Source organism: Eptesicus fuscus, chromosome 21, assembly GCF_027574615.1.
Source record: "Eptesicus fuscus isolate TK198812 chromosome 21, DD_ASM_mEF_20220401, whole genome shotgun sequence".
Classification (NCBI taxonomy): domain Eukaryota; kingdom Metazoa; phylum Chordata; class Mammalia; order Chiroptera; family Vespertilionidae; genus Eptesicus; species Eptesicus fuscus.
The window spans coordinates 8,554,885-8,567,128 of record NC_072493.1 but is presented as its reverse complement, the minus strand read 5'-3'; the positions used below and the strand labels follow the sequence as shown (position 1 = coordinate 8,567,128).

The 12,244-nt window shown below is 50.6% G+C and overlaps 1 protein-coding gene across 1 annotated transcript in view; it reads left to right on the top strand.

Annotated features, from left to right (window-relative positions):
• HYDIN (HYDIN axonemal central pair apparatus protein) overlaps positions 1-12,244 on the top strand; it is a 302,917-nt gene that overhangs the window by 81,822 nt on the left and 208,851 nt on the right. The window contains 1 exon segment of the mRNA XM_054710866.1: positions 11,810-11,877. Coding sequence (XP_054566841.1) covers positions 11,810-11,877 — 68 coding nt within the window.

Sequence of the window (12,244 nt, the reverse complement as noted above, 5' to 3'; positions counted from 1 at the left end):
AAGGATATACTAGTACTAGTATGCACCCCTATGTTCATAGCAGCACAATTTACAATAGCTAAGATTTGGAAACAGCCTAAGTGCCCATCAGCAGATGAGTGGATTAGAAAACTGTGGTACATCTACACAATGGAATACTACACTGCTGTAAAAATGAAGGAATTCTTACCATTTGCAACAGCATGGATGGAACTGAGAGCATTATGCTAAGTGAAAATAGCCAGTCAGTGAAAGAAAAATACCACATGATCTCACTCATTTGTGGAATATAAAGAACATTATAAACTGATGAACAAAAATAGATACAGAGGCAAAGAAGCATTGAACAGACTGTCAAACTACAGCAGGAAGGCTGGGGAGGGTTGTGGGGGGCAGGTAAGAGATCAACCGAGGGACTTGTATGCATGCATATAAGCATAACCAACGAATGAAAGACCCTTGGAGCGGGGGAGGTGAGGGCATGTGCCGGGGGGTAGAGGAGGCTGGGGGAAGTCAATGGGAAAAAAAAGGAGACATATGTACTAGTACTACTATTTGTAATACTTTAAACAATAAAACAAAATTAAAAAGAAAAAAACAAACAAAAGAAAAGTTGCTATCTACTATCACCACATTTCAATAAAGAGATCTTTTACCAACATAAAAAAACACACCCACAAAACATGACCCAACTGTATGCGGTCTACAAGATACATATTTTAGAGCTGAAAGTATGAATAGATTAAAACTACAAGGATGGAAAAAGATAGACCATGCAAACAGTAACAAACAAAACAAAACAAAAATAAACATACCTGAAATTGCTATACTAATAGCAGGCAAAATAGACTTAAAAATAAAAATTGTTACTTGAGACAAAAAAGGACATTTTACAATAATAAAAGTCAATTCATCAAGAAGATATAACAATTATTAACATATGTGCACCTACAGCAGAGTCCCAGAATACATGAAGCATAAGCTGACAGATGTAAAGGGAGAAATAGGTAATTCAACAATAATAGTTGGAAATGTCAGTACCCACTTTCAATAATTGATAGAACAACTGGGCAGGGGACCATAAGGAAATAAGAGTTGAACAATACATAAACCAACTAGAGCTAACAGACACGTACAGAACACTCCACCCAGCAAGTGCACTTGGAACATTTTCCAGGAGAGACAATATGTTAAGGCATCAAACAAGTCTCAATACATTCTAAGCGGTTTGAGTCATACAAATGTGTTTTCAACCACAAAGAAATGAAATTAAAAAATAAAAATCGAAGGAAATTTAGAGAATTCACAAATATGTGAAAAATGAAACATCACCAATGGGTCAAAGAAGAAATCACAACAGAAATTATAAAATATTTTGAGATAAGTGAAAACAAAACAGATGTTAAGACTCTTGAGATGTAGTGAAAGTAGTGTTTATAAGAAATGGTTAGCTGTTAAATGCTTATATTTAAAAAGAAGAAATATTTCAAATCAATAATACAAATATCTGCCTTAAAAACTTGAAAAAGAAGAGGCAAATAAATTCAAAACAAGTACAAGGAAGGAAATAATCAAGATTAGAATGAAGGAGAAACCAAGATGGCGGCATAGGTGAAACACCTAACCTGCAGCCGGGCACAACAATTTCAAAGGCACAACTAGAGGTCAGAACGGACATCGTCCAGAACCACAGGAGAGCTGGCGGACTGAAATGCCCACAGCTGGGGGGAAGGAGAGGGCCACGGGGACAATCGGGGGAGCCGTAAAAGCCTGAGGTATGGAGAACCTGGCGGAGACACCAGCACGCGCGCCTGCGTGGAGGATGGAGCCAGAGAGGAGGGGGCGGCTGACGGCCTGGCCGGCGTTCACTGGCAGGAAGGAGATAAAGGCTCCGGAGTGCGCTAAGCGCCGGCTCCGACTGCACTGAGCCAGTTCCGGGCGAAACCCTGGGAAGCCAGGCGCAGGCTGGGGGAATGAATCTGGGCTGTGGGGCGCAGGCACAGAGGAGCGGGGGAAGGCAGAGCTCCAGAGGCACGCATGGAAAGGGGCGCAAAGGACGGACTGTTGCCTGCACCACTGAACTGCCCTAGCGGGAAGGAGACATAAGCTCAGGACCGTGCTGAACCCCAGTTCCGACTGCACTGAACCCCAGTTCCGGGCGAAACCCTGGGAAGCCAGGCGCACGCTGGGGGAATGAATTTGGGCTGTGGTGGCGGAGGCACAGAGAAGCGGCGGCTCCAGACGCGCGCACTGGAAGGTGCGCAGAGGACGGACTTTTGCCTGTGCCACTGGGTGGCCCTGCTGGGAAGGAGACAGGGACGCCAGACTGCGCTGAGACCCAGTTCCAACTGCACTGAAACCCAGTTCCAGGCGAGAATCTGGGAGTCCAGATTCATTAGGGGAGGGACTGGACTGTTTGGCAGTGGGCGAAATTCCAGGGCGCGTTTCTCTCAGAGGTGTTTGCAAGGAGTACAGAGGGACACAGACACAGGAGCCTCATAGGGCGGGGCTGACAGGAAGCCAAGGTTGTAGGCTCCACCCTGTAGCTCCGCCCCAGCCAAGCTGAGCAGAAGCTTTTTCCTGCTGAGTGCCTCAGGTAGTGGCTGACCCACACTGCATTGGAGACCCAGAAACGAGGGCATCTAGTGGTTGGTGGGAGATGACACCAGATTTCAATCACTTGCATAAGGGAGGCATTCTAGAGGCAGACTCAGTGAGCGCCAAGGCATTGCTGCATCAAGACCCGGCCCACAAACATGTCTCCTGCACAGCAACTCTTCCTATATGGACAAAGAGGGTCCTCACGGCCAATTGGCCTGGAGGACAATTCCTCCCAGTGACACCAACAACAATCAAGACTTAACTGTACAAAGGAGGACCAAGATGGAGACATAGGGCGGCAGCCTGATCGTTGCCTACCACAACAATATTGAGACTACGACGGGAGAGCAGAGCAGCCACCAGCCAGAAAGACCGGGGGGCTGGCTGAGCAGATGCTCTACAACTAGAATAAAAGAGAGGGGTACGCAGGATGATGCTGATGCCGGTGACCCAAAGTCCACACTTTAAGAACTATGGCTCAGGCGACACAATGGTGGCCTGGAACGTGCTCGGCGCAGTTCCCCCGGCGGTCTCCGGCTGAGGGGACGGCTCCACTCGCTGCCGAGCACGGACAGACGAGCCCCTGGGAGACATGGGGTGGGAGACTCCGTGCTTGCTGACCTCCGAGTCCTTCAAGAATCTCAATGCCCCGAAGTGGCCAAGTGCGCACGCTCAGCGACTGGCCACCGTTGCAGACCCAAGGGCCGACGCAGCGACACCAGACCAGCCCACCGCCGGGCACCGGGCACACCGGAGCCTTGCCGAGCCCGCCGCCCAATGAGTTCTGCGGCAGCCGCCCTGGAGCTCTGAGAAAATGACCGAAGGAATTGCTGAGAGGGAATTGACCAACAGGAATTGGGATCAAGAAGACGAAACCCCGCTGAGACCCGAGTCCAGGCGAGCCTGCGAGCCTCTGGGCTCAGATGTGGTCACACGCCTCTGGGTCTAGGTGAGGCCTCACGCCCCTGGGTTTGGGTGAGGCCACGCGCCCCTGGGTCCAGGTGAAGCTGGATTCCGGATTCGGGTGAGGCCATGTGCCCCTGGGTCCGGGCGAATCTGAACCCTGGGTCCGGGTGAGGCCGTGGGCCCCTGGATCCGGGTAAGGCTGGGTCCCGAGTACGGGTGAGGCCGTGAGCCCCTGGATCCGGGTGAGACCACGCGACCAGGGGTCTGAGAGAGGTAATGCGCCCCTGGGTCCGGGTGGCTTCGTGCACCTAGGTCCAGGTGAGGCCACGTGCCCCTGGGTCTGAGAGAGGCCACGCACCCCTAGGTCTGGGCGAGACCATGTGTCCCTGGATCCGGGTGGGGCCTCGTGCACCTAGGCCCGGGTGGGGCCGCGTGCCCCTGGGTCTGGGGGAGGCCAGGCGTCCCTGGGTCTGGGTGAGACCGTGTGTCCCTGGATCCGGGTGAGACCTCGTGCACCTAGGCATGGGTGAGGTCACGTGCCCCGGGGTCTGAGAGGCCAAGCGTCCCTGGGTCCGGGTGAGACCATGTGTCCCTGGATCCGGGTGAGGCCGCGTGCACCTAGACCCGGGTGAGCCCAAGTGGCCCTGGGTCTGGGAGAGGCCAAGCGTCCCTGGGTCCGGGTGCGACCATGTGTCCCTGGAGCCGGATGAGGCCTCGTGCACCTAGGCCCGGGTGAGGCCACGTGCCCCTGGGTCTGGGAGAGGCCAAGCGTCCCTGGGTCCGGGTGAGACCATGTGTCCCTGGATCCGGGTGAGACCTCGTGCACCTAGGCCCTGGTGAGCCCAAGTGGCCCTGGGTCTGGGAGAGGCCAAGCGTCCCTGGGTCCGGGTGAGACCATGTGTCCCTGGATCCGGGTGAGGCCTCGTGCACCTAGGCCCGGGTGAGGCCACGTGCCCCTGGGTCTGGGAGAGGCCAAGCGTCCCTGGGTCCGGGTGAGACCATGCGTCCCTGGATCCGGATGAGGCCTCGTGCACCTAGGCCCGGGTGAGCCCAAGTGGCCCTGGGTCTGGGAGAGGCCAAGCGTCCCTGGGTCCGGGTGAGACCATGTGTCCCAGGATCCGGAAGAGGCCTCGTGCACCTAGGCCCGGGTGAGCCCAAGTGGCCCTGGGTCTGGGAGAGGCCAAGCGTCCCTGGATCCAGGTGAGACCATGTGTCCCTGGATCCGGGTGAGGCCTCGTGCACCTAGGCCCGGGTGAGCCCAAGTGGCCCTGGGTCTGGGAGAGGCCAAGCGTCCCTGGGTCCGGGTGAGACCATGTGTCCCTGGATCCGGGTGAGGCCTCGTGCACCTAGGCCCGGGTGAGCCCAAGTGGCCCTGGGTCTGGGAGAGGCCAAGCGTCCCTGGGTCCGGGTGAGACCATGTGTCCCTGGATCCGGGTGAGGCCGCGTGCACCTAGGCCCGGGTGAGCCCAAGTGGCCCTGGGTCTGGGAGAGGCCAAGCGTCCCTGGGTCCGGGTGCGACCATGTGTCCCTGGAGCCAGATGAGGCCTCGTGCACCTAGGCCCGGGTGAGCCCAAGTGGCCCTGGGTCTGGGAGAGGCCAAGCGTCCCTGGGTCCGGGTGAGACCATGTGTCCCTGGACCCGGGTGAGGCCTCGTGCACCTAGGCCCGGGTGAGCCCAAGTGGCCCTGGGTCTGGGAGAGGCCAAACGTCCCTGGGTCCGGGTGAGACCATGTGTCCCTGGATCCGGGTGAGGCCGCGTGCACCTAGGCCTGGGTGAGCCCAAGTGGCCCTGGGTCTGGGAGAGGCCAAGCGTCCCTGGGTCCGGGTGCGACCATGTGTCCCTGGATCCGGATGAGGCCTCGTGCACCTAGGCCCGGGTGAGCCCAAGTGGCCCTGCGTCTGGGAGAGGCCAAGCATCCCTGGGTCCGGGTGAGACCATGTGTCCCTGGATCCGGGTGAGGCCTCGTACACCTAGGCCCGGGTGAGCCCAAGTGGCCCTGGGTCTGGGAGAGGCCAAGCGTCCCTGGGTCCGGGTGAGACCATGCGTCCCTGGATCCGGATGAGGCCTCGCGCACCTAGGCCCGGGTGAGCCCAAGTGGCCCTGGGTCTGGGAGAGGCCAAGCGTCCCTGGATCCAGGTGAGACCATGTGTCCCTGGATCCGGGTGAGGCCTCGTGCACCTAGGCCCGGGTGAGCCCAAGTGGCCCTGGGTCTGGGAGAGGCCAGGCGTCCCTGGGTCCGGGTGAGACCATGTGTCCCTGGATCCGGGTGAGGCCTCGTGCACCTAGGCCCGGGTGAGCCCAAGTGGCCCTGGGTCTGGGAGAGGCCAAGCGTCCCTCGGTCCGGGTGAGACCATGTGTCCCTGGATCCGGGTGAGGCCGCGTGCACCTAGGCCCGGGTGAGCCCAAGTGGCCCTGGGTCTGGGAGAGGCCAAGCGTCCCTGGGTCCGGGTGCGACCATGTGTCCCTGGAGCCGGATGAGGCCTCGTGCACCTAGGCCCGGGTGAGCCCAAGTGGCCCTGGGTCTGGGAGAGGCCAAGCGTCCCTGGGTCCGGGTGAGACCATGTGTCCCTGGACCCGGGTGAGGCCTCGTGCACCTAGGCCCGGGTGAGCCCAAGTGGCCCTGGGTCTGGGAGAGGCCAAACGTCCCTGGGTCCGGGTGAGACCATGTGTCCCTGGATCCGGGTGAGGCCGCGTGCACCTAGGCCTGGGTGAGCCCAAGTGGCCCTGGGTCTGGGAGAGGCCAAGCGTCCCTGGGTCCGGGTGCGACCATGTGTCCCTGGATCCGGATGAGGCCTCGTGCACCTAGGCCCGGGTGAGCCCAAGTGGCCCTGGGTCTGGGAGAGGCCAAGCTTCCCTGGGTCCGGGTGAGACCATGTGTCCCTGGATCCGGGTGAGGCATCGTACACCTAGGCCCGGGTGAGCCCAAGTGGCCCTGGGTCTGGGAGGGGCCAAGCGTCTCTGGGTCCGGGTGCGACCATGTGTCCCTGAATCCGGATGAGGCCTCGTGCACCTAGGCCCGGGTGAGGCCACGTGCCCCTGGGTCTGGGAGAGGCCAAGCGTCCCTGGGTACGGGTGAAGCCAGATCCTGGGTCCGGGTGAGGCCGTGCGCCCCTGGATCCATCCGGGTGAGGCTGGGTCCCAGGCCCGGGTGAGACCACGCGCCCCTTGGGTATGGGTGAGGCCACATGCCCCTTAGTCCGGGTGACGCCGTGCCCCTGGGTTCGGCCGAGACCAAACCAGAGGGAGTCGGACCTCCATTACCACCATTTGTCCACCATCCAGAGCTGAGGGGTCAGTGCTGACATGTACACATAAGGAACTACTGGACATTGAAATTGGGTCTCAAAAGAACTGTTGGTCCAGGGGGAAGCTCGCTACAGATTGATTCATTTGCCTGTCAGCATAACTATTATTGCTCGTCTCACATTCAGTTCTTATTAGTATATATCTAGTGACATATGATCTCGCTCATCTAGGGGAAATGATGAACAACATAGACTGAGGAACAAGAACAGAACCAGAAGCAAGGAGGCATCGATCGGACTATCGGGCCTCAGAGGGAGGATAGGGGAGGGTAGGGGGAGGGTGGGGGGAGGGGGAGAGTTCAACCAAAGGACCTGTATGCATGCATATAAGCCTATCCAACGGTTAAGTTCAACAGGGGATTGGGGCATGCGTGGGGAGAGGGGTGGGATGGGAATGGGGGGATGAGGACAAATATGTGACACCTTAATCAATAAAGAAATTAAAAAATAAAAAAAATAAAAAAGACTGACATTTTGGAAAGGGTCTGCTAGGCTCGCCCTTAGCTTTTCCCTGGGACTCTGCGGACCCTGAGAAGATTCCTTTAATATGAACCCGGAGAATGAATTTATCTGCTGAGATGGACTCCCTCTGACCAGCCAAGAGCCTAAATTTTATAAATTAAAATATTCTAGCTGAAACCGGTTTGGCTCAATGGCTAGAGCATCGGCCTGCGGACTGAAGGGTCCCAGGTTCGATTCCGGTCAAGGACATGTTACCTTGGTTGCGGGCACATCTCCAGTAGGGGGTGTGCAGGAGGCAGCTGGTTGATGTTTCTCTCTCATCGATGTTTCTAGCTCTCTATCCCTCTCCCTTTCTCTCTGTAAAAAATCAATAAAATATATTTTAAAAAAAAAGATTAGAATGAAAATTGATGAGCAAAACAATAGAGAAAATTAATGAAAGTGAAAGTTGGTTCTTTGAAAAGATCAACAAATTGACAAACTTTAATGAAACTGACCAAGAAAAACTGAAGAAAAGCCTCAAAGTACTAAAATCAGAAATTAAAGAAGGGGCATTATTACCAACGTTACAGAAATGAAAAGAATTATTAGGGAATTTTATGAACAGCTGTATGCCAACATATTAGAGAATCTGGATGAAATTGGCATGTTCCTAGAAGGACACAAACTATCAAAACTAACTCAAAATAAATAGAAAATATAAATAAACCCATAATAGTTTAGGGAGATTGAAATAGAACCACTACCACCCCCACCTCACCCTGACACACACACACACACACACGCGCGCGCGCACACACACACACACACACACACACACACACACAACCCAGGAACAGATGGCTTCACAGGAAAATTCTACTGAGTGTTTAATGAAGAATTAACATCAATTCTCCACAAAATATTGCTCCCCGCCAAAATAGAAGAGATGTGTGTGTGTGTGTGTGTGTGTGTGTGTGTGTGTGTGTGTGTGTGTGCTGGAAACACATTCCACCTCGTTTTCTGAGGCCAGTGTTACCCTATACCCAAATCAGAGAAAAGCATCACAAGAAAAGAAACGGAAGACTTTTACAAATATAGACACAAAAATTATTGACAAAACACTAGCAAACCAAATCAAAGCAGCAACATATAGAAAGGATTATACACAATGACCAAGTAGAATTTATCCCAGGAATGCAAGTTTGGCTCAACATAGGGAAATTATTGTTACACAACATATTAGTAGACTAAAGGACCAAAACCATATGATCATCTCAATAAACATAGAAAAGACACTCACCAAAACTAAGCCCCCTTTCATGATTTAAAAGGATAAACAAAAACAAGGAACCTCAACAAACTAGGGATAGCAAGGAACTCCCTCAGCATGATAAAGAATACCTATGAAAAGCTCACATTTAACTCTACGCCTAATGGTGAAAGACAGATGCTTTCTCACGAAGGTCAGGAACAAGACAAGGAAGTCGGCATTGCCACTGCTGTTCGACGTTGTACCGGAGGTTCTGTCCAAGATTCTATCCAAGGCAAGTAGTTGAGAAAAAGAAATAAGAAGCATCCAGACTGGAAAGGAAAAGTAAAACTATCTCTGTTTGCAGATGATGTGATGTTGTATATAAAGAATCTTAAGGAATACACACACACACACACACACACACACACACACACACACACTCATAAAGAACTAATAAGTGAGTTCAGAAAAATTGCAAGATATAGGGTCAACATACAAAAATCAGTTGTGCCCTACCTGGTTTGGCTCAGTGGATAGAGCATCGGCCTGAAGACTGAAGGGTCCCCGGTTCGATTCTGGTCGGGGGCACGTGCCTGGGTTGCGGGCTCAATCCCCAGCGTGCGGTGTGCAGGAGGCGGCCAATCAGTGATTCTCATCATTGACATTTCTATCTCTCTCTCCCTCTCCCTTCCTCTCTGAAATCAATAGAAATATATTTTTAAAAAATTAATTGTATTTCTAGGCAATAATAATGAAAATTCAGAAATTAAGTTAAGAAAATTCCATTTACAATAGGTTCAAAAACAATAATATATTTGGAAATACATTTAACCAAAAAAGTGCAAGATTTGTACATTGAAAACTACAAAACAAGACCTAAATAAATGAAAAGACATCTATGTTCATGGGTTGGAAGACTTAATATGGCAGTACCTCCCCAAATGATACATAGATTCAAGATGATCCCTACCAATATCCCAGCTGCCTTTTTTGCAATAATTGGCAAGCTGATCCTAAAATTCATATGGAAATACAAGAGACCCAGAATAGCTAAAAACAATTTTGAAAAAATAAGAACAAAGTTGAAGGCTTTTGCTATTCTATTTACTCTTCAACTACATAATACAGTTTTTTAAGTAGTTGGATAAACAACACTGTAAAATCAATGTGATTTAAAAAAATTAATCATGCACAGTTTTCTTCCTTCGAATATTTACATATGTAATTTTATAAAGTTTTAACCACAGCACAGATATATTTTGTCTTCAAAATATTTCACTTAACATGTCATAGTAATTCCATCATTCTAACTCGTAGTCTTTATAATTTTACCAGACCACTGCAGTGATGGAGGGCACAATCTTGGCAGAGACTGTCCTAATATTCAGAATCCCTGTTAGAATGAATGTGACCATATCTAAGTCCAGATGGTATTCAGCCACAATTCCCTAGTTGTGTGTGCCTTCGAACAGATGTGATTTAACTCTGGTTCTTTCTACTTCACTGATTATATGACTGCTTTGTGCAAATTTGTAAGCTTCTTTCTTCCTTTCTTTAGCCTTTTGTGCCTTTCAGACACTTTTGATCTATTATTTTTTCCCCTCTCCACCGCTACCCCCCTCCTCCGCAAAAAAAATTCTTTTACAAGTCAAGAATTTAATCTGTAGGCTGGTTTGACTTTCTTCTCAGCTAGATCCTAATTCCTTGCTGAGTACCAGCCATCCCTTTTGAAACCAGCATTGAGTCTTTGCTGTCATGGCTCCTCCCACACTTGGAGCCTCTCACCACATTATGGTCAGCTCTGTAGCAGCCAGTATTGCCAGGGCACCACTGCACTCAGCATGGTGAGACACACCTGCATCCCCAGTATCTGGAGCTGGGTGAATAAGGAGATTTATGCTTAGGTGTTGGCTGGTATCTGCGTGTCTATAACATTAAACGCCTGGCACACTAGAGGCTGTAGAATCTATTACAGACATGTCTCATTTTATTGCACTTTGCTTTATTGCACTTCATAGATGTTGTGGGTTGTTTGTTTGTTTGTTTGTTTACAAATCGAAAGCAATACCCCCCACCAGCAAAACGATTGCATCTCACTTTGTTGTGATACCTGCTTTATTATGGTGGTCTGGAACCAAACCCACAATATCTCTGAGGTATGCCTGTATTTATTTCATTTTATTATTGCCGGAAACTAATTCCAGCATGTCATAAATGCAAGAAGTTTCATCAAAAGGTTGATGGAACTTGGGTATTCAGCAGGGCTGAATCACATGTTATTGCCTGTTGGAAATGGCTAAGGGCATTTCCCCACACCTAAAGATTTGCATAGATGACTGCTTGCTGCCAGACAGCTGAGGGCATTTCAATCTACATGCGATTGCCTCCTGCTGGCCAAACACCTGAACAGCCAGCAGTTCCCCCAATCTAACAATGCCTACTGTATACCAAACTTACCTTTGGTGTGTATATCTACTTTGCCTTAGGACAAATTGTGTTAATAAAGAGCAAGGGGTCTGGAGATTCAGGAGGACTTGGTTTCTTTAGCTAAGTCTCCTCTGGCTCCCCCAAATGCCTTCCAAATTATATTTCATTTCTAGACTCTTCAATAATTTACAGCAGCCATTCTCCAGATTCCTGAACCCTTTTAGATGCTGGACAAGACCCCCGGCATAGTATTTTTAAAATATATTTTTTTTATTGATTCCAGAGAGGAAGGGAGAGGAAGAGAGAGATAGAAATATCAATGATGAAAGAGAATCATGGATCAGCTGCCTTCTGCAAGCCCCCTACTGGGGATTGAGCACACAACGTGGGCATGTGACCTGACCAGGATTGAACTGTGGCCGCCTGGTTCATAGGTCGACGCTCAACCACTGAGCAATGCTGGTCATGAGGCTTTGCACTGAGAGAGAAATAGACGAACATTTAGGATAAAGAGTCCTTTAAAAGTCACCAATCCAGTCCTCCCCTTTATGCCTGAGGAAAAGAAACTAAAGCCTGTAGAGGCAGTGACTGGCCATGCTCACAGCCAGTTAGTGGGAGGGAATGGCCTCAAACAGTTTTATAAAAGTGTGGCACAAGGACTACTGGTATCATTGATAGTCTTTGAAATTCCTCATGTGGTTAAACCTATACTTTTCCTTTCTTGCCTGAGTTAGCCACTGTGATAGACCATCATCTCTTAGTTTTCTTAAACCCTGGATTCGAACACTGATGTAATGCCCAGTGGGGGTTTTCAGTTGACCCTCTCGAAGTTGCTGATGTTACCCTGCGTTCACTGGGTTCTCTCCCACTCCCCTCCTTGTGCTCCTGCTTCCAGAGGCTGTGTCATCGGACCCACCTTCCACTTTAATGTTCCTGCTCTGCACTTTGGGGATGTTTCCTTTGGTGAGTATTTTTCATTTTAAATTAGAAACAGAGAAAAATTACTTTTCTCTACAGGGGAGGACAAATGTTTGCAAAGTCTTTCCATTTTTTTTTTTTTTATGGGTAGAAACTGAGAGGATCTAGAATTGTTCTTCTGCAGAAGTGGCATTTCAGTGCCATTTCCCTGTTTCCATGTGAAAGTTGGAACTGTGTCCAAGGCACTAACAGTTGTCAGGCCACGGCCATTCCCCCTCTTCCAGCAGGGAACAGTGGAAGGCCTTATGCTTCACTCCACCATCTGAACATTACGAACATTCTGTTTATGTGCAGAACTTGATCTGCCAGTCTGGCCATACAACTACCTTTTCCCAGAGATGTTCTCAAGTTC